The sequence below is a fragment of the Drosophila bipectinata genome, chromosome XL (assembly GCF_030179905.1).
Source record: "Drosophila bipectinata strain 14024-0381.07 chromosome XL, DbipHiC1v2, whole genome shotgun sequence".
Classification (NCBI taxonomy): Eukaryota; Metazoa; Arthropoda; class Insecta; order Diptera; family Drosophilidae; genus Drosophila; species Drosophila bipectinata.
The window spans coordinates 16,910,422-16,937,700 of NC_091734.1; the positions used below are offsets into that span (position 1 = coordinate 16,910,422).

The 27,279-nt window shown below is 42.8% G+C and overlaps 1 protein-coding gene across 9 annotated transcripts in view; it reads right to left on the reverse strand.

Annotated features, from left to right (window-relative positions):
- Window positions 1-27,279, reverse strand: part of Rhp (GTP-Rho-binding protein rhophilin) — a 227,250-nt gene that overhangs the window by 127,216 nt on the left and 72,755 nt on the right. For all 9 annotated transcript variants that reach the window (XM_070283104.1, XM_070283062.1, XM_070283016.1 and 6 more), the window contains 2 exons: window positions 2,518-2,634; window positions 2,330-2,457 (listed from right to left, as the gene is read on the reverse strand). In XM_070283104.1, the coding sequence (XP_070139205.1) occupies window positions 2,330-2,457; window positions 2,518-2,634 (245 nt within the window). The remainder of the gene's footprint in view (window positions 1-2,329; window positions 2,458-2,517; window positions 2,635-27,279) is intronic.

Sequence of the window (27,279 nt, forward strand, 5' to 3'; positions counted from 1 at the left end):
TCCAGAATCTCTCGCCAACAAGCACAAAGTACCCCCTGTGGAGGGCCCACCCAAATCTTAGTGCCCCAATTGAAACGACCACCCCGATAAGAAACTCTTCGGGATGCTGGGCTCGCAGCAACGAAGACCGAGCTGAAACATTCGCCACACATCTCCAAAGTGTCTTCCAGCCAAACCCAGCCTCAAATTCATTCCTCCTGCCAGTAATTCAGCCAGAGTCCTCCCCTCAGCCAGCCGCACCTCCATTCCGGCCGAACGAAATCGAAAAAGTCATAAGAGGGCTAAAACCAAAAAAGGCTCCCGGTGGTGACCTATTGACCCCAAAGATGCTGATCGAACTTCCAAAATGCGCTATAGAGGTCGTCTGCAAACTATTTAATGGAATCATTAATCTTGGCTATTTCCCAAAAAAGTGGAAGAAATCCATTATTATAATGATTCCGAAGCCTGGAAAAGACCACACAATTCCGTCATCATACAGACCAATAAGCCTTCTATCTTGTTTGTCTAAACTGTTTGAAAAATGCTTGTTAACTCGCATAATACCACATTTGGAAGCTTGCAATATCATCCCGGCACACCAATTTGGCTTTCGAAGAAACCATGGAACCATCGAACAAGTGAACAGATTAACATCCGAAATACGCTCAGCCTTCGAACAACGAGAATACTGCAGCGCTATTTTCCTCGACGTATCTCAAGCTTTCGACCGAGTTTGGCTCATCGGACTCATGCACAAAATTAAAACGTATTTGCCAACATACACCCACAAGCTACTGGAATCATACCTCTTCAATAGGGTATTCTCAGTGAGATGCAACGCAGCTACTTCGGGCGACTACACCATCGAAGCTGGAGTTCCTCAGGGAAGCGCACTCGGGCCGTGTCTATATGTTTTGTATACTGCGGATATTCCTACGAGCGCACAACTAACAACGTCAACGTTCGCCGATGATACCGCTATCCTTAGTCGCTCCAGATGCCCAACGCAGGCAACAACCCAACTGGCTAATCATCTCACAATAGTGGAAAGGTGGCTGTCCGACTGGCGCATTAAAATAAACGAACAAAAGTGTAAACATATAACGTTTACTCTTAATAGACAAACATGCCCTCCGCTTTTACTAAACGGTATGCAGATCCCTCAAGCTAACGACGTAACGTACCTTGGCGTTCACCTTGATAGACGACTTACCTGGCGTAAGCACATCGAATGCAAAAAGATGCATCTAAAACTGAAAGCCAGCAGCCTCCACTGGATCATAAACTCACGATCGCCACTGTGCCTAGACTACAAGTTACTACTGTACAATTCAGTCCTAAAGCCAATCTGGACGTATGGCTCCCAGCTGTGGGGGAACGCGAGCAGCAGCAACATAGACATCATACAGCGCGCACAATCAAAAATCCTGAGAACTATCACAGGGGCACCTTGGTATGTTCGCAACGAAAACATCCACCGGGATCTGGGCATCCTCGCAGTGAAAGACGAAATCCAGAAGCAAAAAGAGTCATACAAAGAAAAACTGTCTTCGCACCCAAATTTTCTCGCTCGGGGATTGACTCGGGTTTCTAGCGTATCCCGCCTTAGACGCAACGACCTCCCAACCCAGCAATCGATTTTTAGGGCCGTCTAACTCCGTATCAGTCAATATGACTGTTAGTTAAGTTAAAAATATAAGATTTGATACACCTCTTGTTAGTCTCGCAAAGAGAAGATTCAAGAAATAAAAGCAACGTTAAAATAAAAAAAAAAAAAACTAATCTATTTAAAACAGCTATTCAATTTTGAGTTTATTTTTTGTGAACGTTTTATACCTGTTTTGGAAATCACTCGGCAAAGCGATCCAACAAAAAACACACAAAATAAACGCGTCGACATAAGATTTTGGTTTGACTAAGTTACACCCTTGCAAAGGGAAACATCTCCGACCCTATAAAGTACCATAGTTCTGGATCAGAATCACCTCCTAAGCATGTCCGTCTGTCTGTCTGTGGGTCTTTTTCTACGGGAACTAGTCATGCAGTTTTTAAGCTATCGACTTGAAACTTTGCACACACTTTTTTGGAAATGGTATTTTGTAAAAATACCAACTATGGTATATTTAAAGATAGAAGCTTAAGACTTTTTTTTTTAATTTTGTATTGTAATAAATTGGTTTTATTATGATATTTTCATAAGGATCGGCCAACTATATCCGATATTTGCGATATATATCCTATCTTAACGATAAAGGTATATGAACTTTGGCTCCGCCCGAAGTTATCTTTCCTTACTTGTTTTTAGCAAAGATAGTAACAATATATTGAACAACAACCATTATTTTACCTTTCACTTTGATAAATTTCCATGGATGAGTTTAACTCTGCTAATTGCTCTTTTAGCAATTGTAAGTTTGAATTAACAAAACTCAATTCTAAGGCAACTGTGTCTCGCAATTTCCGATTTGATGTTGCCTGCGACAAAAAAGGGTTTTATGCATAATTAAACTAGCCAGAAAAATTTTTCTATCCTACCTTATATAGGTTCTCCGCACCCGCTCTCAAGCGCAACTCTTTATTAATTTCTTGGTTAAGTTTACATCGCTTGCTTTGGAGCTTACCCCGACATGTTGCTGCTCTCGGATCTGATCCCTAAAAGAACAGAAGAAAATTAATGTTTTTATGGAACAATGTTTTATTGAAATGTTTGAATATAAAAAGAATATGTTTTTTTTTTGTAATATCAGGATAACGTTTATTTAAAACGAATATGTGATTTAACTCAGATATATATAATGCCTTTAATATATAACCTTTACCTTTTATATATACATATATATAATACCTTTAATGACTGTTACACCAATAGATACTTTTTTTTTCCCCGAGCTCCGGGAAAACTGCAATATAATAGTTTTTTAAAAAATAATAAAACAGTTAACAAAATAAAAAATCTGGGGTACCTTCATATAATCGAAAAGACGCTAAACCACAATTTATAAAAAGCAATAGACAAGCTTTTTGTAAAAGTTGTGATGTGCAAAACCAAAAATATTGCATTTTTTTAAATAAATAAGTGCCACGCAATGAGCCCATTGAGCAACGACCAAAAGAACGAGCGTAAAAGCTCAGTGAACCAAAAAAACGGCTTCTAGTCTTACTTTTCAACCCGTGATACCGAAATGAAAAAATCGGCGATTAAGAACATTCAGGCTCTACTGGCCGGTGAAAGGCAAAGGCAACGGTCTTGCTCGCCCGTTCCGCTCACTCCAACTCCCGCGTCATGAAGTTCGCAGTCTAAAGCCCCTCGTCCAATGGCGGAAAAAAATTTCGCACTAACAACAAACAGTGCTAACATTTTTGCAGCCACAGCGACAACCACTGCAATTCAAAATACCGCAACGTCAACGACTATAGAGAGTTCAAAAACAACAACTTTGAGAAGTCCCAAAGCGGCCCCGGCCACACAGACTGGAATGGAGTGCTAATAAAACAAAAATGAACCGCGTCCAGAAGATCTACGAAGATCCAGGCATATCCAGTAGTAACAGATTTGCCCTACTGGCGGAGGTTGGGGAAAACCAACCAGCCCAAGACACCGCAAAAAAACCCAAGCCCCCTCCAATCTATATTAGGGAGAAAAGCTCGAGTGTCCTGGTCAACCGAATTGCGGCGTTCATCGGGAACGGTGACAACTTTTATGTTGTCCCGCTTATCAAAGGTAACATCCATGAAACAAAGGTGCAAACCAAGACTGAAGAGCACTTCCGAATCGTTTCCAACTATCTGGACAGTGCTCAGAAAAACTATTACACGTACCAGCTGAAAAGCAGTAAGGGCCTACAAGTGGTAGTAAAGAGAATCGAGCCCGATGTTAACGCCGCGGAAATAAAAACCACCCTTAAAGAAAAGGGCTTTGCCGCCAAGAATGTTATTAACATTCTAAATAAAGATAAAAAGCCACAACCTCTCTTCAAGGTCGAGCTCGAGCCAGAAAGCAGGTCCCTGAAGAAGAACGAAGGCAGGTCCCTGAAGTCTGCATCTTCTGCATCTTATCTCTTTGGTCCAGTGCAATGCTTTAATTGCCAAGAATATGGACACACACGGTCTTACTGTACAATTCGGGCTCTCTGTGTAGTCTGCGCGGACGCCGACAACTCCGCTCACTACACTACAAACAAGGACAGTACGCATGTACTCGCCTGTGCTTTCAACGCATCTTTCAGCCCAGAAATAACCGAACACCACTTCAGTCTGACGTCGCCAAAAACGAACTGGCTTAAATACAACAAGAAAGGAAAGCTAGCCGAAGTTCATGTAAGTTCATATACCCTTGCAGTCAAAACCGGATATATATCGCTAATATGGGATAAAGTTGGCCGATCCTTATGAGAATATCATAATATAACCAATTCATCACAAAACAAAATCTAAAAAAAGTCCCAAACTTCTATATTCAAAAATACCAAAGTTCGTATTTTTACCAAATATCGTTTCCGATCTTTCAGTTATATGCCAATCAGTTTTATGGCAGCAGGATATATGTAGTTGCTGTTGTATGCCGATATAGTTGTACTCGTTGCTTCAGCTAATATCTCTACTTCCATGGGAAAGAAGTAGTACGAAACAAATACAAATACAAACCAAACAAGAAAGCAAAGCTAACTTCGGGCGGAGCCGAAGTTTATATAACCTTGCAGTTAAAATCGGATATATATCGCAAACATCGGATATAGTTGGCCGATCCTTATGATTACATCATAATAAAACCAATTAATTACAATAAAAAATCTAAAAAAAAATTCCAAGCTTCTATCTTCAAAAATACGAAAGTTGATATTTCTACCAAATACCATTTCCGATCGTTCAGTTATATGGCAGCTATAAGATATAGTCGGCCGATCCTAATGAAATTTCGTAGGTCGGATTAACTGACCAAAAATATAATCTGTACCAATTTCCAGCTTTCTATCTTCAAAAACACGAAAGTTGGGTCATTTGCGATCGTTCAGTTATATGGCAGCTATAAGATATAGTCGGCCGATCCTTATGAAATTTAGCATGTCGTAATGTGTTGCCAAAAATAGCTCTCGTGTCAAATTTGAAATCTCTAACTCTAAAAACACCAAAGTTATACCATTTCCGATCAATCAGTTATATGGCAGCTATAGGATATAGTCGGCCGATCCGGGCCGTTCCGACTTATATACTGCGTGCAAAGGAAAGAAGGGTGTGTGCAAAGTTTCAAGTCGATAGCTTTAAAACTGAGAGACTAGTTTGCGTAGAAACAGACAGACGGACAGATGGACAGACGGACATGCTCATATCAACTCAGGAGGTGATCCTGATCAAGAATATATATACTTTATAGGGTCGGAGATGTCTCCTTCACTGCGATGCACACTTTTGGACAAAATTATAATACCCTCTGCAAGGGTATAAAAATGCTCCCGGTGGTGACCTACTGACGCCAAAGATGCTGATCGAACTTCCAAAACGCGCTTAGAGGTCGTCTGCAAACTATTTAATGGGATCATTAATCTTCGCTATTTCCCAAAATAGTGCAAGAAATCGTACGTCAGACCAATAAGCCTTCTATATTGTTTGTCTAAATTGTGTGAAAAATGTTTGCTTACAAGCATATTACCACATCTGGAAGCTTGCAATATTATCCCGGCACACCAATTTGGATTCTGAAGAAACCATGGAATCATCGGGCAAGTGAACATCTGTTCACATCTGTTAATCTTAACATCCGAAATACGCTCATCCTTCGAACAGCGAGAATAGTGTAGCGATATTTTTCTCGATGTATCTCAAGCTTTCGACCGAGTTTGGCTCATTGGACTCATGCACAAACTTAAAACGTATTCGCCAACATATTCTCAGTGAGATGAAACTCAGCTAATTCTCAGTTCCCATCTGTGGGGGAACGCGAGCAGCAGCAACATAAACATCATACAGTGGCCACAATCAAAAATTTTGAGAACTATCACTGGGGCACCTTGGTATGTTCGCACTGAAAACATCCACCGTCTTCGCACGGTGTCTGTCTTCGCACCCAAATTTCCTCGCTTCGGAATTGACTCGGTTTTCTAGAGGATCCCGCCTGTGACGCAACGATCTCCCAGCCCAACAATCGATTTTTAGGGCAGCAACCGTGTAAATCTGTACCAGTCAACATGACTGGTAGATAAGTTAAAAATGTAATATTTGGTACACCTCTTGTTAGTCTCGCAAAGAAAAGATTTAAGAAATAAAAGCAACGTTAAAAAAAACAAGAAAGGAAAGCTAACTTCGGGCGGAGCCGAAGTTTATATACCCTTGCAGCTAAAGTTGGGTCATTTTCGATCGTTCAGTTATATGGCAGCTATAGGATATAGTCGGCCGATCCTAATGAAATTTGGTAGGTTGGATCAACTAACCAAAAATAGAGTCTGTACTAAATTCCAGCTTTCTATCTTCAAAAACACGAAAGTTGGGTCATTTCCGAGCGTTGAGTTATATGGCAGCTATAGGATATAGTCGGCCGATCCTTATGAAATTTGGCATGTCGTATTATTTTGCCAAAAATAGCTCTCATGTCAAATTTGAACTCTCTAACTCTAAAAACACCAAAGTTATACCATTTCCGATCAATCAGTTATATGGCAGCTATAGGATATAGTCGGCCGATCCCGGCCGTTCCGACTTATATACTGCGTGCAAAGGAAAGAAGGGTGTGTGCAAAGTTTCAAGACGATAGCTTTAAAACTGAGAGACTAGTTTGCGTAGAAACAGACAGACGGACAGACGGACAGACGGACAGACGGACAGACGGACATGCTCATATCAACTCAGGAGGTGATCCTGATCAAGAATATATATACTTTATAGGGTCGGAGATGTCTCCTTCACTGCGTTGCACACTTTTGGACAAAATTATAATACCCTCTGCAAGGGTATAAAAAAACAAAAAACAGATTTAACGTCAAAATAATATATGTTGACCTAACGATTCTTTCTCTGAAATTGCTGATGGGAGTATCTGCCTTGGATATAAAGGATTTAGGTTATAGTAAAACCAAAGATTCTATATAATTTCTTACATAATCAAGAGCTCTTAAGCAATAACTTTTTGAGATTAAATGAAAACAAGAAAGAAAAGCTAACTTCGGGCGGAGCCGAAGTTTATATACCTTTGCAGTTAAAACCGGATATTTATCGCAAACATCGGATACAGTTGGCCGACCCTTATGAGAATATGATAATATAACCCAATTTATTATAATATAAAATCTAAAAAAAAGTCCCAAACTTCTATCTTCAAAAATACCAAAGTTGGTATTTCTACCAAAACACATTTCCGATCGTTCAGTTATATGGCTTATGAAATTCGACATGTTGTATTATTTGCCAAAAATAGCTCTCACCTAAAATTTGAACTCTCTAACTTTAAAAACACCAAAGTTATACCATTTCCGATCAATCAGTTATATGGCAGCTATAGGATATAGTCGGCCGATCCGGCCGTTCCGACTTTCCGCAAGGGAAAGAAAGGGTGTGCAAAGTTTCAAGTTGATAGCTTTAAAACTGAGAGACTAGTTCGCGGAGAAACAGACAGACAGACGGAAATGCTTATATCAACTCAGGAGGTGATCCTGATCAAGATTATATATACTTAATAGGGTTGGAAATGTTTCTTTCACTGCGTTGCACACTTTTAACAAAAATTATAATATAATAGACAAAAATAAAATTTAAAGAGCCCTATCCAATTTTAGAAATCCCAACTCTCCCACAGAACACTTGTTTGTTGTCAGGTGTATATTATCTTAAAACTACATTTATTGTTTTCTTTCTCATCTTCTATTAAGGGGTTAAATATCTTTTAAGTATGGTAATAGACTTAAAAAAAAGTGTAAGTCGTCAGAGGCTTTGATGTTTGTTCGTTCGATGTTTGTCTCCAAAAGTCTTAGTTTTTTAACATAGTCAAGTCATCTTGTAGTGCAATGTCCTCGAGCATATTTTCAATTTTGCAGCGTCTTCCTGTACTCGTTCTTTAATTATTTAAATTTTGTCTTACAATCGGAAACTACATACTTTAAAAACAATGTTGCAGATATCTTTCAACTGGAATGTCATTGGAATCATGAATTTGACATTGACATGTGCTCTAATTAGAGCACTTTCATTCAGCTATAGAATTGCAGAAAGCAGCAGATCTTGCCAAAAGAGTGGCAATCGATTTGGGATACATTCCACTATAAGCATTTAGCACCACCGAGCACCAAAGAGTTCCTTGAGGTGTCAAGTGATTTTTTTGAAAAAAAGTAGGTTTCCTAATTGTATTGAAGCACTTGATGGAAAACATTTCAGAATCTGGGCCGCTGCCAAAAACAAAAACGGGATTTTTGCAGCATCTAAATTTCAAAGGCTATACAAAACAATGCTATGTGGTATATTCCTACTCCAAAAAACTTACCATTAGGTAGTATAGTAACCCCCAGTTTTTTTGGCCTACCCCCTGAAGCGATATTTATTGAGACCATTTCCAAAAAGGTCATTAAAACTAATAAATTATTTAATGAAAAGCTTCCAAGAAGTTCATTAAAAGAAATAAATGAATTATTTAATGAAAAACTGTCGCTTATTAGTCGCGTGAAGTGCGCCTTTGTCATTTTGACCGCAAAATGGCGCATTTAAAAAAGGGAAATGCATTTTTTGTCACATAAATGCATCCTTTTATTAAAAAACAAGAAAGGAAAGTTTACTTGGTATATCAACCCTTGCAGTTAAAACCGGATATTTATCGCAAACATCGGATATAGTTGGTCGATCTTTATGAGAATATCATAATAAAAACAAATTATTACAATACAAAATCAAAAAAAAAACGTCTCAAGTAGAGGGTATTATAATTTTCTCCAAAAGTGTGCAACGTGCAACGTAGAGGACATCTCCTTCAAATTTTATAAAGATCGGCCGACTATATCTTATAGCTTCCATAAAACTGAACGATTGGAAATGGTATTTGGTAGAATAACCAACTCTTAAAATTATTAAAAGCCAAAACAACATTTGCTCCGTTGCTGAGAATTACTGTGTTTATCAACTTATTGTCGATGTTTAATTGTTTTAAAATGTCTGTTACATGCGCATAAATATTAGCTCCGGTTTTTTTTTTTGTATCGAATTCTTTAACAACTAATATTTTAACATGTAACTTAAATTCAGCACATATATAATGTCCGCTTAAGCTTACAAAACTCCGCTGCGTGTATTAGTCGATCCACATATCCGTGGTGAAGGCTAAATGTTGTTCGTTAAGCGCTGTGCTTAGGTCTGTATACGTTGGTATTCCTTTATCATGACGGAGTAAGTAAGAGTTTTTTTTGAGACGGCTACATCTTTATAATTTTAAACGTCATATGCAGCTCCTAAAATTAAAAAGGCTTGAGCATACTCTTTATCTTTTCGATTTATCGCTCCATCTTCAGCGAGTTTAGAATCCACCTAGATTTCTCCCTGTAATCATCGCACAGCTTTACTTGTCTTTCTCTCCCCTAGTAAAGTAGTTGTTTAAAAAGAGTCGTCGAGCAAGCAAGGCGATAGGAGTGGTGAAGATGGTCAAGGATAAACCACGAGGGATTAAAACTGACCCATTCAGAAATAATTGTAACCTTACCAACATAAACAACATTAATTAATTAGCAAGTTAATAAATAAATGAAGTTCAAAGCATAACTCTGGCTAGTCGTTTGGATTCAAAAATCCCCCGAGCAGAACTGTGCTCAACTATGTCATTCCGCCCATGAAAGGCATTTATCACAAAAATTAACATATATATTCATATTAATTAATATTTAATCCACTGGGCCCAAGCCCAGTATAGGAAAGAGCTCGCCACAATACACACATTACATTAAACTACGGGGCAGATCGAACTGAATTTTCTATAGTCTTCCTTAATAAGCACCAGATCTATATATACTTTAGCCTTATAAATAAACTTTACCCTAAAACAGCGGCTGATGCCTGACACGAAAATTTGAATATATTAATAAATGAACTAAAATATAGGCACACTAACTTATTATGTAAATTGATTGGCCAGTAAATGTTATCCCTTAATTGTTATGAAATAAGGAACAAAAACAACATAAGCGAGACAATGAATAAAAACATGTTACGTAAGCATTAGATGAGCACATTTGCGTAAGCATTAGATGAGCACATTTATAAATCATTTTATACTTTCAACAACACTCATGTTTTAATACGAAATTGTAAAACTTTGCAAGCTCAGCGCCGATGGACAACAAGAAAGATTGCGCACATTGGAATAACTTTGACACAACACATACATTCTCTTACACTCTCTCACATTCGCCTGGAGGAAATTCCAGGCGCACCGATGGAAGGCAGTGCTGAAACCCCCCAACCGCAGCATGCATTAGCCATGCTCTATCCACTTTCCTTCCTAAGAAGCAAAGGCCAACACGGCGGCAAGGCTCAAACCAGCTGTTGCAAACCCTGCTGCCGGCAAAAGAAGCGGCGCCGAAACAAGCATGAGAAGGACTGAATGGACGAAGGCCAAGCCTAGAAATCCCGAGCGGAGACGAGCCAGACCCGACGCCATAGTGATCCAAGCAGCAGGCCTGACGTACAGCCAGATCCTAAGCATGGTAACGCGCAGGGAGGACGGGAAGCTGGACGATCTTGGCCCATGCGTCAAAAAAGTGAGGAAGACAGGCAAGGGATGGCTGCTTCTGGAATTGGCGAGGAAGAAGGATAACCCCACACAGGCCCTTAAAGGCTGCATCGAGGAGGTCCAAGGGAGCAAGGCAGAGGTGCGGGCGTACTCGGAGGAGGAGACCAAGGAGTCGCTCGTCGAGCTACGAGGACTCGACGCACTAGCCACTTCGGAGGACATTATTGTGGCAATCGCGCAGCAGGCAGCGGTGGACCAAGGCGCCTTGAAGGTCAAGAAGTGAGAAGCACCTATGGCGAGACTCAGACCGCTATCGTGGATTTCCCCGCGAGCCTTGCCAAGGCCATCACTGCTGTGGGCAAGGTAAAGGTTGGGTGGTCAGTATGCCGTATAAAGGAAAAGGAGGTCGTGGCTCGCTAATACAGGTGCTTTGGGATGGGGCACATCGCAAGCGCTTGCAAGAGCTCGAAGGACAGGAGCGGCTGTTGCTTCCGCTGCGGAGACTCGGACCATAGGGCGGCCACCTGCAAAAAGGACCCTCGATGCTTTTCGTGTGAAGATAAGGGCCGGAAGGATGTGAGGCATCAGACTGGAAGCAGAAGTTGCCCATGTCAGCGAAAGGAGGTGGACCTAGGACGACAGGATGCTAGTGCTCCAGCTGAACCTGAACCACTGCAGGGCGGCTCAAGATGTGCTGTCGCAGACTGCGAGGGAGACGAAGACGGACATAGCGCTCCTAAGCGAGCCCCATAGGACGGGCTCAGACAACCGCTGGGAAGTTTACCTATCGGGGAAGGCTGCCATCTGGAGCTGCGGCGCAACCGGCGCGACAATGCACTCAGTGTACGGAGCGGAGGGATTCGTAAGGGCTCGGATAGGTAGGGCATGGCTTTACAGCTGCTACATGGCACCTAGCCTAACCACCAATGAGTTTGAGCGAATGATGGACTGCCTGGGAAATGATATCAGAGGCCGCTCTGACGTCCTGGTAGCAGGGGACTTCAACGCGTGGGCGCAGGACTGGGGCTGCCCGAGGACGAATGCGAGAGGGAGAGTGGTCAGAGAAACCTTCGCCTCACTCGATCTCGTAATGCTGAACGAAGTAAACCAGCACACCTTCAGCAGAGCCGGAGCAGGATCCATCATTGACCTGACGTTCGCGAGCCCCTCGCTAGGGACTGGCGCTAACTGGAGGATAAGCGGCAGCTTTACGGCCAGCGACCACGAAGCAACATTGTGCTCAATTGGTAGCCCTCATGAACGACCGAGGGAACCGAATCGAGGGAACCAAGGCTACAGAGTCGGTACGCTCCAGGCGAGGAACTTCACCGAGGCAGCGCGCGACATTGGCAACGTCCTACCAAGCGGAGCCAACGAAATGGCTGACACCCTGGCAGCTAAGCTTGAGGCAGTGTGCATGGCGAGCATGCAGCGGAGAAGCCGCTACCGCAGAAACCACGCTCCTGTTTACTGGTGGAGCGACGAGATTGGCTCCATCCGAGCTGAGTGCATGAGAGCAAGAAAGCTTATGCAGCGAGCGAGAGGCAGCGACGCCTTTGAGGAGCGGCACCTAGCCTTCAAGGACCGACGCAAAGCATTGAAGGTGGCCATCCGAGATAGTAAAAGGAAATGCTTCCTGGAGCTGTGTGACTCGGCGGAGGAAAATCCATGGGGCAACGCGTACCGGATAGTGGTGAAGAGGCTGCGCGCAGGAAGTCAGTCCGCCACTGACCCGACCGTACTAAGGTCCATAGTGCAAGCACTGTTCCCAGCCGGCAACCAGGTCACCCAGCTTCCCACCCCCCCAGCAGACAATGAAATAGCAGAGGAGGTAACGGAAGAGGAAGTTCTGGCCATAGGGAGAGGCCTGGCCCCCAACAAAGCACCCGGCCCGGACTCGGTTCCTAACCGAGCCCTGAAACTGGCTCTGGCACTGCAGCCGGGAAGTTTTGCGGAGCTGTTCGCATCCGCGAAGGCATCTTTCCCACCAGGTGGAAGGTGCAGAAGCTCCTGCTGCTACTAAAACCAGGGAAACCAAGGGAGGAGGCGTCGTCCTATAGGCCAATCTGCCTGCTGGACACAACGGGCAAGGTCTTCGAGAGGATGATCGCTTCGAGACTCGAAGCCGCCATAGAGGAGGCGGGAGGGCTGTCTCCAAAGCAGTACGGGTTCCGGAATGGAAGGTCTACAGTGGATACCATAGCAGCGGTGGTTGGAATTGCTCGAAACGCAATAGCGGGAACCAGGTGGAAGGGTGGCTCCAAGCAATACTGCCTAATAGTCACCCTGGACATCAGGAACGCATTCAACACGGCGGACTGGGGCAATACCCTGGCAGCCCTAAGGCGGTTCAACGTCCCCAATTCTATATTGAACGTTGTCAGCAGGTACTTCAGCTGCAGGGTGCTACTTGTCGACACGGACATGGGCACGGAGACCTACGGCGTCACGGCAGGTGTGCCCCAAGGATCGGTCCTGGGACCGCTGCTGTGGAACGCCATGTATGACGGGATCCTGAGACTGCAGCTCCCAGCGGGATGCGACGTCGTCGGCTTCGCTGGTCAGCAGCCGCAAGGTTCTAGAAACGGCCATTCAGGTTGGTGGAATGGCCATAACCTCCCAGCGGGCCATAAAATACCTGGGTGTGATGATCGACGCTCGGCTCTCCTTCCGTGAGCACCTAGAATATATCCAGGGCAAGGCTGCAGCCACTACCAGGGGCCTCACCAGGATCCTCCTCAATACCAGAGGCCCAAAGCAAAACAGGAGAAGGCTCCTCGTGAGAGTTGCCTCGGCGCAAATTCTGTACGCGGCGCCCATCTGGGCTGAGGCGATGAATACGCCTAGCTACAGAAGAGGAGTTGACGCAGCGTACAGGCTAAGGGTGGCGTCCGGCTTCAGGACAGTCTCCGACGACGCCATCCTGGTCATTGCGGGGACGGTCCCGCTGAAAGAGCGCGCTCGAGAGCTTAAGGAGCTAAAGGAAGCTCGCGCTCGTTATGAGGTTACTGGTGGCGCCCTCGATATAATTACAAGGGAGGAGGCCAAGGAGAGGTCGCTCACAGCCTGGCAGGACTGCTGGGACTCATCGACGAAGGGAAGATGGACGTACACTCTCATCCCCAATCTTAGAAGGTGGGTGTTTCGAAGCCACGGACAGGTCGATTTTTACCTGACGCAGGCTGCTTTCGGCAATACCTGAAGCGTTTTGGCCACGCGGAGGAGGACTGGTGCCCGGAGTGCGGAAGATCGGTAGTCGAGGACGCCAAGCACGTTGTCTTCGAGTGCCGCCGGTTTGCACGAGAACGCCACCGACTGGAGGCGACGGCGGGCCGCTCACTCCACCCAGGAAACCTTGTGGAGACAATGCTGGAAACCCAGATGCTCTGGGACGCAGTAGCATCCTTCGCTGCAGCGTTAATGCAGAGGCTCAGGAGCATCGAGCAGGAGAGGCGGTAGGGTGGAGAGTTGGGGCCTGCTGCGGGCGAAGCAATGCCTAACGGTCGTCCCGCCCGTCCTCAAGCCCTTACTGTCCATTACCCACGAACAACCACACTTTTAAAGGGGGTCCATGGCCGAACACCTAACGTCCTTAATTTTTTATCTACAACAAAAAATCAAGTTTGTTTAGTTTCTGTATCTCAACGGCTATCGACACACGTAGGATTTTTCCATATATTGATTTTTTGCAAAATAGTGAGTGATTGAACAAAATTTTCCATTTTCACGAACAAAAAACGTCACAAAATTGTTGATAAAAAAAAGTAAGCAAAATAAAAAAATCCTACGTGTGTCGATAGACATAGGTATTCTCAGTATACTGAGTAAAAAAAATGTTAGATCGATAGGTTAAGAGTTATTCGAGTTATGTGTTCGGCCAACTAAAAAATAGTGGTTTCGAGAAAAACGCGTTTAAAGTTTTAGGTACTGTGGGATATACCTGTGAGGCATCGCCGCAGAATGGAAAATTTCGACACTTAGACACTTTTGCCGGACTCTATCTTTTCTTATGTTATTTTGTAGACCCTAAAGAAATGTTTAAGCAAAAAAAAAAATTTTCGATTTTTTCAAAATTCTACTCAGATGTCCCCTCTTCAAGAGAGCAGAAGTATTTTTTAATAGTGTCAATTTTAAAGTGTGATCAAGTTATTTTTACCAGAGGAAAAAATTAAAATATTTTAACAAGTGACAAAAAATTAAAAGTACCTTAATATCGTGCTTAAAATTGTTTTCAAGTAATTTTTGAAACAAAACTTTGGTAACTATATTAACTTTAAAATTCTTTTAAAATCTTATTCCCGTGGACGGCATTCCATGTCGGGGATTTTATATGCTATCATTCCATAATTTTCATTTTTTTCCATACAGGACTATAAAAAATGCCACGCGTATTACGGTTATCCCAGGAACAAAGCCGCCAAGCTGCTTTTAACCGCAGCAGATTCCGCTATGAACGGAGTGCGTCCCAAATAAGAGCTCGGAACTCCCAACATATCGCCAATGTTCGAAAAATAGCCCTAACTTACGGGAGGAAAGTCGTGTTCGGGATTCCACTGCAGCGCGCAGCGAAGAAAAAGCGAAAAAGTTATTTCATAATTTCGGTTTTGGAGCATCTTTCGGTCGCCATTCGGACGATTGTTGACTTGTAAGCGTGTCGTATTCATACATAAACGTATCATCAGCTGTAATGATACGTTCCATAAACGTGGAGTCGGAATTAGCGCGATCCAGTATGTCAGCAGACACCTGCTTTCGGTGTTCTCTTTGCAGGAAATTCACCTCTTTTGGAACAAGTCGTGCAGCGACTCGTTTCATACCCAAACGGTCAGTCAAAATGGTACGAATTGACTCGTGAGATATGTTCAGGACTTCTGCTATCTCTCGTAAGCTGACACGATTCCTTCACTGCATCGATGTTAGTGTCGGTGAGAGAGGTGGATGGTCGTCCCAAACGAGGCATGTCTTCGACAATCTCCCGACCCTCTTGGAATGCTTTGTACCACTCAAAAGCAAGTGCTCTCGATAAAACTGCATCACCATAAGCCTTCACCATAAGCGTCAGTACAAGAAATTTTGTTCGCAACACAAAATTTAAGACAAATTCTTTGTTCAATATATTTGTTCATTATGAAATTCGGCAAGCAATCAGAACATAGACTAACGTAACCAGCGACTGTAAGCAAAGTACTTCACAGATCGCGCTCAAACTTTACTTAGTAATGCAGAAAAGTGTTAGCAACATAACAAAAAAAAATTTCCGAAATCGGTTTAGCACAGGCGTTTTAATTAATCCAGTCCCGGTACTTTTTCGTCAGAAGGTACCTGTGAGGCATCGCCGCAGAATGGAAAATTTCGACACTTAGACAATTTGGCCGGACTCTATCTTTTAATATGTTATTTTTAAGACCCAAAAAAATTTTTTAAGCGAAAAAAAATTTTCGATTTTTTCAAAACTCTACTCAGATGTCCCCCCTTAAGCGAACGGTCGTGTTTTTTGTGCCACTGCGTATATGATAAATCTTGCTGTAAACCGGTGTTAGCTCTCTTGAATTGAATTTAGAAAAACTTTACTTTTAGCTACAACCGTATCGCTTCCTGTTGTACTGTGGTATATTTGAAGGCTAATTGATAATTTGTTTAGTTTTAATTCAAGGCATAGCTCGGCTCTGCTTTTCCTCTTCGTTTTTTTTTTTTTTGTGCAGTAAAGGTCCTTATCTCTATTTCTGAAATTTATCGTTGCCCCCTCTAATCGCTCTTTGGCACAGTGGTTCAAAGTCCAGTGTTTTTTTTTTTTAATTTTTATGTATTTTTATACCCTTGCAGAGGGTATTATAATTTTGGTCAAAAGTGTGCAACGCAGTGAAGGAGACATCTGCGACTCTATAAAGTATTCATATTCTTGACCAGGATCCCCTCCTGAGTTGATATAAGCATTTCCGTCTGTCTGTCCGTTTGTCTGTTTCTACGCAAACTAGTCTGTGTTTGTTTTTCCAGTGTTTTTTTTTTTAATTTTTATGTATTTTTATACCCTTGCAGAGGGTATTATAATTTTGGTCAAAAGTGTGCAACGCAGTGAAGGAGACATCTGCGACTCTATAAAGTATTCATATTCTTGATTAGGATCCCCTCCTGAGTTGATATAAGCATTTCCGTCTGTCTGTCCGTTTGTCTGTTTCTACGCAAACTAGTCTCTCAGTTTTAAAGCTATGGCAAATTTCATAAGCCAACTTTCATAGGCCAACTGTATCCTGTAGCTGCCATATATCGGAAGTGACCCAACTTTCGTGTTTTTAAAGAGAGAACTTCGTACAGATTCTATTTTTGGTCAGATAATCCGACCTACCAAATTTCATAACGATCGACCGACTATATCTTATAGCTGTCATATAACTGAACGACCGGAAATGGTTTTTGGTAGAAATACCAACTTTGGTATTTTTGATAATAGAAGTTTGGGACTTGTTTTAAATTTTGTTATTTAAAATAAATTGGGTAATTGGGTAAATTGGGTAAATAAATTGGGTTAAATTATGGGTTAATTGGGTTAATTAAATTAAGGATCGGCCAACTATATCCGATGTTTGCGATATTGTATATCCGGTTTTAACTGCAAGGGTATATCAACTTCGGCTCCGCCTAAAGTTAGCTTTCCTTTCTTGAATTATGAAGAATATGAATTAAAATCATTTTGTCCGCTTAATCTTTATACATAACATTTTTATATATACCGCCTTCGTCTGAACGGCCCACATAGTGACATCATTTGTCTGCTATTCAATCCGTGACCGATCATAGAAACGGTATCGATCAGAAGTTTTCTTGCCTGGCAAAAAAAAAAATTTTTTTTGTTTCTGTAAGGCTGATGTTTTTACTTAATAACCATTTATTTGGTCCGAAATTCTGGCATGCACCGATGTAAATGTCACCTTAGAAAGATTTTAACAATTTTACACTTTTTGACTCATGTGTATCCGTCCGCTTCAAAAAAGTCCCAAGCTTCAAAAATATTAAAGTTGGTATTTTTATCAAATACCATTTTCAATCGTTCAGATATCGTTCGATCGTTTTGAAATTTGGTAAGTCGCATTATTATACCCTTGCAGAGGGTATTATAATTTTGTCCAAAAGTGTCCTGAGTTGATATCAGCATGTCCATCTTTCCGTCTGTCTGTTTCTACGCAAATTAGTCGCTCAGTTTTAACGCTGTACGCCCCTCTTTTTCCTTTGCACGCAGCTTCCATATAACTGATTGATTGGAAATGCTATAACTTTGGTGGTTTAGAGTTAAAGAGTTCGGATGCATGAATTCTGCATTAGGCAAAATAATTCTCATAGGAATCGGCCAACTATATCCGATGTTTACGATATATATCCTTTTTTAACTGCAAGGGTATATAAACTTCGGATTTGCCCGAAGTTAGCTTTCACTTCTCAAAGCCAAGTCAAGTTATGACCAGTGCATGATGGGGAATTTGGCCATTTTTGTGGTATTAAGTAATTTTGTCAAACTATTTATTTTAGCGTTTTTTTACGCAAACATGTGAAAAGCACATAGCTTCGTAAAACTTCGTACCAAAAATTATAATTATAACAACACAGTTAGTGCTATCAATTGTTAAAGTGAGCTGTTGCATGCAAACATCACGTACAAGAAAATATCAAAAATTTATTGGGTGATTTTGAAAGAGCGAAATTCATATTAAAAAAAAAAATTTTTTGATACAATATGAAAGGAAACCAATACTACAGGTTTTTATTATGTGTTTTGTAAATTAATGCTTCCATTTGTGTGATTATTGAACTACTATTTGCTAATTTCGTCGATGTTCTAATTAAATTTTGAAGGTCTAGCTTAAAAAATGGCTCTATATTTATTTCCGTATTTTTGGGTGCGGTTGACACACCCACTTTTTTGAAATAGCTTCTTAGGGCGCCAAACAATTCAATAAAAGAACGACGCAATAAAATGTTTCCATTGGTTTACTTTTAATATTAAATAACACAACAATTGGAGTTTTCCCCAAAACTCAAGGACTCAGAAAAACTCTAGGAGGAAATACTCTAGGAAAAACTCTAGGACCCAGTGCAAAATCTGAACTCTGTAAATATAAACTGATCGGGTAAAATGCATTGAAACACATAGAAATATATGAGAAATTCTTTTTATACCCTTGCAGGGATATTATAATTTTGGTCAAAAGTGTGCAACGCAGTGAAGGAGACATCTCCGACCCTATAAAGTATATATATTCTTGATCAGGATCACCTCCTGAGTTGATATAAGCATTTCCGTCTGTCTGTCTGTTTCTCCGCGAACTAGTCTCTCAGTTTTAAAGCTATCAACTTGAAACTTTGCACACCCTTTCTTTCCCTTGCGGAAAGTCGGAACGGCCGGATCGGCCGACTATATCCTATAGCTGCCATATAACTGATTGATCGGAAATGGTATAACTTTGGTGTTTTTAAAGTTAGAGAGTTCAAATTTTAGGTGAGAGCTATTTTTGGCAAATAATACAACATGTCGAATTTCATAAGCCATATAACTGAACGATCGGAAATGTGTTTTGGTAGAAATACCAACTTTGGTATTTTTGAAGATAGAAGTTTGGGACTTTTTTTTAGATTTTATATTATAATAAATTGGGTTATATTATCATATTCTCATAAGGGTCGGCCAACTATATCCGATGTTTGCGATAAATATCCGGTTTTAACTGCAAAGGTATATAAACTTCGGCTCCGCCCGAAGTTAGCTTTTCTTTCTTGTTTTCATTTAATCTCAAAAAGTTATTGCTTAAGAGCTCTTGATTATGTAAGAAATTATATAGAATCTTTGGTTTTACTATAACCTAAATCCTTTATATCCAAGGCAGATACTTCCATCAGCAATTTCAGAGAAAGAATCGTTAGGTCAACATATATTATTTTGACGTTAAATCTGTTTTTTGTTTTTTTTTTTTAACGTTGCTTTTATTTCTTAAATCTTTTCTTTGCGAGACTAACAAGAGGTGTACCAAATATTACATTTTTAACTTATCTACCAGTCATGTTGACTGGTACAGATTTACACGGTTGCTGCCCTAAAAATCGATTGTTGGGCTGGGAGATCGTTGCGTCACAGGCGGGATCCTCTAGAAAACCGAGTCAATTCCGAAGCGAGGAAATTTGGGTGCGAAGACAGACACCGTGCGAAGACGGTGGATGTTTTCAGTGCGAACATACCAAGGTGACCCAGTGATAGTTCTCAAAATTTTTGATTGTGGCCACTGTATGATGTTTATGTTGCTGCTGCTCGCGTTCCCCCACAGCTGGGAACTGAGAATTAGCTGAGTTTCATCTCACTGAGAATATGTTGGCGAATACGTTTTAAGTTTGTGCATGAGTCCAATGAGCCAAACTCAGTCGAAAGCTTGAGATACATCGAGAAAAATATCGCTACACTATTCTCGCTGTTCGAAGGATGAGCGTATTTCGGATGTTAAGATTAACAGATGTGAACAGATGTTTACTTGCCCGATGATTCCATGATTTCTTCAGAATCCAAATTGGTGTGCCGGGATAATATTGCAAGCTTCCAGATGTGTAAATATGCTTGTAAGCAAACATTTTTCACACAATTTAGACAAACAATATAGAAGGCTTATGGGTCTGACGTACGATTTCTTGCACTATTTTGGGAAATAGCGAAGATTAATGATCCCATTAAATAGTTTGCAGACGACCTCTAAGCGCGTTTTGGAAGTTCGATCAGCATCTTTGGCGTCAGTAGGTCACCACCGGGAGCATTTTTATACCCTTGCAGAGGGTATTATAATTTTGTCCAAAAGTGTGCATCGCAGTGAAGGAGACATCTCCGACCCTATAAAGTATATATATTCTTGATCAGGATCACCTCCTGAGTTGATATGAGCATGTCCGTCTGTCCATCTGTCCGTCTGTCTGTTTCTACGCAAACTAGTCTCTCAGTTTTAAAGCTATCGACTTGAAACTTTGCACACACCCTTCTTTCCTTTGCACGCAGTATATAAGTCGGAACGGCCCGGATCGGCCGACTATATCCTATAGCTGTCATATAACTGATTAATCCGAAATGGTATAACTTTGTTGTTTTTAGAGTTAGAGATTTCAAATTTGACATGAAAGCTATTTTTGGCAACACATTACGACATGCCAAATTTCATAAGGATCGGCCGACTATATCTTATAGCTGCCATATAACTGAACGATCGTAAATGACCCAACTTTCGTGTTTTTGATAGATAGATAGATGGCTGGAACTTGGTACAGATTCTATTATTGGCCAGTTGATCCGACCTACCAAATTTCATTAGGATCGGTCGACTATATCCTATAGCTGCCATATAACTGAACGATCGGAAATGGTATTTGGTAGAAATATCAATTTTCGTATTTTTGAAGATAGAAGCTTGGGAATTTTTTTTGGATTTTGTATTGTAATTAATTGGTTTTATTATGATGTAATCATAAGGATCGGCCAACTATATCCGATGTTTGCGATATATATCCGGTTTTAACTTGTGAGAAGATTTAGTCTCCCCACACGCTAAGACAGATAGCCGGGGGCAAAGGGGGGGGCCAAGGAGACGGAAAAAAGGGGTCAACCACCGGTCATCAACCCGGGCAGCCCAAGGGAACGTCGCCAGGATCAGTAGGGGGGGTTGGGGGGTTGGGGGGAAAGGTGAAAGCCAGTTACCGTGGGTTCCGCCGAAGGGCTACCCGTGGGAGGACGGAATCTACGTGGAACGTAACGGTGGCAAGTGAGAGGGTAAACGGCGCCACCCGGGGGAAGAAAGAATCGACGTGGAACGTAACGGGTCCCGGGGCAACGTTGGGAAAGTAGTCCAGTGGGGGAATCAGCACGATGCGCAGGCATGCCTTAGAAAGTGTGGCTGGGTGAGCGGCAAGGAGCAGAGGGAGGGGGGGGGGGGGTGGGGTTGCGACGAAGAGTGCAACGGGCCCTGGAAGCCCACCGGTGCACCACGTACTAGCAGCAGAGATCCGTGGCCGGGGTAGACGAGGGGCCACGGACAGCGACCCGCCAACGGGAAAGTGGCGTGATTCTGGAAGCAGGATTAATGGCAGGAGCAGAATCCAGGAGGATTAACGGGCGCTCCAGTCAGTATAAAAGGAGGCCCATTGGAGCGGCTCGAGACGAGTCTTTTTAGGAAGCTTGTAGCGTTGAGTTGGAGGACCGCCTGTGGAGAGTCCGTCATTCAAGTGTTAGAGCGTTTCTAAAAAGGATTCGGTTTTGTTTGAGTTGAAGGACCGCCTTTGGAGAGTCCGACAGCCAAGCGCAAGGAGAGCGAATAAGACAATAAGGAAAGGATCCCTTGCTGGACCTTCTTCTGGAAACCCAGGGTCGTGTAGTCGAGTTGATTCATTCCCGAACACGGCAGGTAGCCTTGCAAGGAAGTGAGGAAAGGATAAGTCTGGCGTATGCCTTACCGACTCCTGAAATCATAACCAACAGGCGTGGTCCTGCGAGACAAGGATAGACCGACTCGAGATCGCACGCCCGGTGTACACGAGACGTAAAGGACGAGACACAAGACAGAACCAGGGTGGGGAGACCGAGTTGAGCCACTCCCGAACACGGCAGGTAGCCTTGCAAGGAAGTGAGGAAAGGATTAGTCTGGCGTATGCCTTACCGACTCCTGTAATCATAACCAACAGGCGTGGTCCTGCGAAACAAGGAGGCCTACTTAGGATCACACGCCCGGTAGTCACGAGACGTACAGAACAAGGGAGACAAGGATCCGTTGCTGGACGGTTTCCTCTACAAGCCCGAGGCGTCAGAGTCGAGTTGAGCCATTCCCGAACACGGCAGGTAGCCTTGCAAGGAAGTGAAGAAAGGATAAGTCTGGCGTAGCCTTACCGACTCCTGGAATCGCAACCAACAGGCGTGGTCCTGCGAAACACGGATCGGCCGACTCAAGAACTCGCGTCCAAGTCACAGACCAAGTGAGAACACCCTGGTAACAGCCCCGCCACCACAAACTCGGGTCCGCCGGCGCGTATGCACGGTGTCCCGGTGTAGCGGGAGCGCGACAATACGATCAGGCACACGGCGGCTTCCAAACCTGGCACCGGAGCGTATGCACGGTGTCCCGGTGTAGCAAAGGCGGCAATCAGCAAACCAACTCCCAAACCTGGCACCGGAGCGTATGCACGGTGTCCCGGTGTAGCGGAGGCGACCGACCGCAGCCAACCGTCAGATCAGTCGCAGTCGACCCAAGGGGGTGTTTTCTCAAGGCCAAAGGGCAGAGGGTAGCGGAATCGCTGGCAGCGCGGCGACAGGAGTACCATCGGCGACGGAGTAACGGCGGCGACAGAGTAACGGCAGCGTATCCCGGACAACCCGCATAGAACGCCGACGACGGAGCCAACAGGAACGGAAGGAGCAACGAGTAAAAGAGAAAGAAAGCCTTTTGTAGTGTAAAGAGGTCTCAAAATAAAGAGTGTGGAAACTTCAAGCTATTTGTATTACTTTCTGGGCTTGGGCAATCACGTCGAATCTATAAATTCGGTGGAACGGATCCGCGAAACTCTGTGAGCTAGCCGCGGCATTGTGGCAAGCGGCAGCAGAAAAGACAGTTCGTTACAAACTGCAAGGGTATATCAACTTCGGTTCCGCCCGAAGTTAGCTTTGCTTTCTTGTTACTTCTGGATTTCGTCTTTTACTGCGAGGTTGCCCAGATCCCGGTCGATGTTTTCGTTGCGAACATACCAAGGTGCCCCAGTGATAGTCCTCAAGATTTTTGATTGTGGCCACTGTATGATGTTTATGTTGCTGCTGCTCGCTTTCCCCCACTGCTGGGAGCCATACGTCCAGATTGGCTTTAGAACTGAATTGTAGAGTAGTAACTTGTAGTCCAGGCACAGTGGCGATTGTGAGTTTATGATCTAGTGGATGCTGCTGGCTTTCAGATTTAGGTGCATCTTCTTGTATTCGATGTGCTTACGCCAGGTTAGTCGTCTATCAAGGTGGACACCAAGGTAGGTTACTACGTTAGCTTGAGGGAAATGCATACCGTTTATATGTTATATGTTTACACTTTTGTTCGTTTATTTTAATGCGCCAGTCGATGATGATTAGCCAGTTGGGTTGTTGCCTGCGTTGGGCATCTGGAGCGACTAAGGATAGCGGTATCGTCGGCGAACGTTGACGTTGTTAGTAGTGCGTTCGTAGGAATATCCACGGTATACAAAACATACAGACACGGGCCAAGTGCGCTTCCTTGTGGAACTTCAGCTTCGATGATGTAGTCGCCCGAAGTAGCTGCGTTGCATCTCACTGAGAATACCCTATTGTAGAGGTATGATTCCAGTTGCTTGTGTGTGTATGTTGGCAAATACGTTTAAATTTTGTGCATGAGTCCAATGAACCAAACTCGGTCGAAAGCTTGAGATACGTCGAGGAAAATAGCGGTGCAGTATTCTCGCTGTTCGAATGCTGAGCGTGTTTCGGATGTTTATCTGTTCACTTTTTCGATGGTTCCATAGTTTTCGGAAGCTAAATTGGTGCGCCGGGATAATAGATGTGGTATTAGACAAACAATATCCAGGCTTATCTTTCAGTATGATGACGGAATTGTGTGCCCTTCGGTATCATTATAATGATGGATTTCTTCCACTTTTTTGGAAAATAGCCAAGATTAATGATTCCATTAAATAGTTTGCAGACGACCTCTATAGCGCATTTTGGAAGTTCGATCAGCATCTTTGGCGTCAATAGGTCACCACCAGGAACCTTTTTTGGTTTTAGCCGTCTTATGACTTTTTCGATTCCGTTCGACTGGAATGAAAGTGCTGCTGGCTGAGGGGAGGACTCTGGCTGAATTACTGGCAGGAGGAATGAATTTGAGCTTAAATTTCATGTTAAGCTCCGGAGCGAGTTCGTACTTATGTACTTTTTATACCCTTGCAAAGGGGATTTTATAATTTTGGTGAAAAGTGTGCAGTAAACACAGTAAAGTAGACATCTCCGACCCTATAAAGTATATATAGTCCTGATCATTCTTGATTGTCTGTCTGTTTCTACGCAAACCAGTCTCTCAGTTTTAAAGCTGTCGACTTGAAAATTGCACACTCCCTTCTTTCCTTTGCACTCAGTATATAAGTCAGAATGACCGGGATCGGCCGACTGTATCCTATAGCTGCCATATAACTGATTGATTGGAAATGGTATAACTTTGGTGTTTTTAGAGTTAGATAAAATCTAAATATGAGAGATTTTACAAAAATAATGCAACCCACCAAATTTCATAAGGATCGCCCGACTATGTCCTATAGCTGCCATATAACTGAACGATCGGAGAAGACCCAACTTTCCTAATTTTGAAAATAGAAAGATGGAACTTAGTACAGATTCTGTTTTTTGTCAGATGATCCGACCTGCCAAGTTTCATAACAATCGGCCGACTATATCTTATAGCTGCCATATAACTGAACGATCGGAAGTGGTGTTTGGTTTTTGGTAGAAATACCAACTTTGGTATTTTTGAAGATTGAAGTTTGGGACTTTGTTTTCGATTTTATATTGTTTAATTATGTTTAATTATTTTTTAATTATGATATTCTCATAAGCATCGGCCAACTATATCCGATGTTTGTAATATATATCCGGTTTTAACTGCAAGGGTATATCAACTTCGGCTTCGCCCGAAGTTACCTTTCCTCTATTGTTTTATTGTACATCTATTTACATTATATTTTCATTCTTTGAATGTGTTTTTCAAAAGTTGTTCCTTGTTGGGCTTATCAGACATTGCAGCAGCTGGCCAGTTTTCCTGACGTCCTCCAACGAAAGGAGAACCCTAACGTCACAGACAGCATTCTGGCAGCTCAGCCAGAAGGCAGTAGGAACATTAAGCTATTCCATCCAACTAGTCAGGCTCTGAATTGTAGATACGCGATGGTTATAATTCAGGCAGATGGTCAACCTGGACCGAAAAAAATGTCCATAATCCTCGACTCTTTTTTTGTATTTTTATTAAAAAATAGTCAAATTTTCAATATCTTTTGAATTCACAGCATATCTAGCTTTTAAAAAAAAAAAAAAACCGAAAAGTCAAAAAATGTAATTTTTACATTTTTTTTACTTTTAAAGACATTTTTATTGTTTAATGAGATTATTTTACCTCACAATCTAAACAATAACAAAAAGTGGTGGCTTTCAAATATTAAAAAAAAAGGCGAAAAAACGAGAACGAAAAAAATGGTCTTGCCTCTTCAACGTTATATTTTCAATTATATTTATACCCTTGCAGAGGGTATAAACCCTATAAAGTATAAACCCGACCCTATAAAGCAGGGGTGGGCAAGCCTATGGCTCCTCGGGCTCTCAAGGCTCCCCCCGTTATTCGTAATTTTTGGCGCCAGCAAATCGGGCCAGACGATCGAGTCGCGCGGTCAGTGAGCCCTGAAGATTTACAAAAACAATGCTACACAAATTTTGAAGCAGGTAGCGGGCCCGAGTTTGCAACAACAATTATTAAGGGTCCGTTTACGCACAACACGACGACAACCATCGCGAGGGTGGTGGTTGTTGTTGTAATTTGTTGTTTGGCCGAGCTGCGGCTCCGACCGTTAGATTTCGTGCCCACCACTGCTATAAAGTATATATATTCTTGATCAGGATCACCTCCTGAGTTGATATGAGCATGTCCGTCTGTCCGTCTGTCTGTCTGTCCGTTTCCACGCGAACTAGTCTCTCAGTTTTGAAGCTATCGTCTTGAAACTATGCACACACCCTTCTTTCCATTGCACGCAGTATATAAGTCGGATAGGGCCGGATCGGCCGACTATATCCTATAGCTGCCATATAACTGATTGATCGGAAATGATATAACTTTGGTTTTTTTGAGTTAGAGAGTTCAAATTTGACACGAGAGCTATTTTTGGCAAATCATTACTACATGCCGGCTCCGCCCGAAGTTAGCTTTCCTTTCTTGTTTACTCTAATCTTAAGCCTAACTTATCTATTGCGGCGAAGCGGGGCGAATTCGCACAGAGCGAATATGAGCTTTCGCTCCCGCTCCGCCCTAAGCTATCTTAGAGTAAATTTGGAGACTAACAACTACAAAATACAATTCAATTATAAACTATAATTTAAATTTTCGACAACTTCAATGTAATAACAAATCAATTAACACCGGCCCCGTTAAAGGCCTCCATTGGGCTTCAACCAACTGGCAGCCGCGCCAGCTTGTGGACCGCTCTCCTGTACTCCGCTCCAGAGCTAGTTCTGACGACGGCGACCCTGACCTTCCGTCCGCGCCGGCGTGTGTTGCTCCTACTCGTCCTGTGAGCCATTGTTGTGGCGGCTGGTGATCTTCTGTGATCAGGACCAGCTTGCCCGTCCGGATGTCATCCTCCTTGTTCTGCCACTTCGACCGCGCCTGTAGGCCCAAGACGAACTCCCGGGACCATCGCTGCCAAAACATTTGCTTGATTGACGAGACAAGCAGCCATCGCCGCAAGCACGTCAAACCCTGCTGGTCCGGAGTCCGCGGTGCCGGTGGGGCGATGAGCGGCCCGCCTGTCAACAGGTGCCCGGGAGTAAGCGCTTCGCCGTCGCTTGG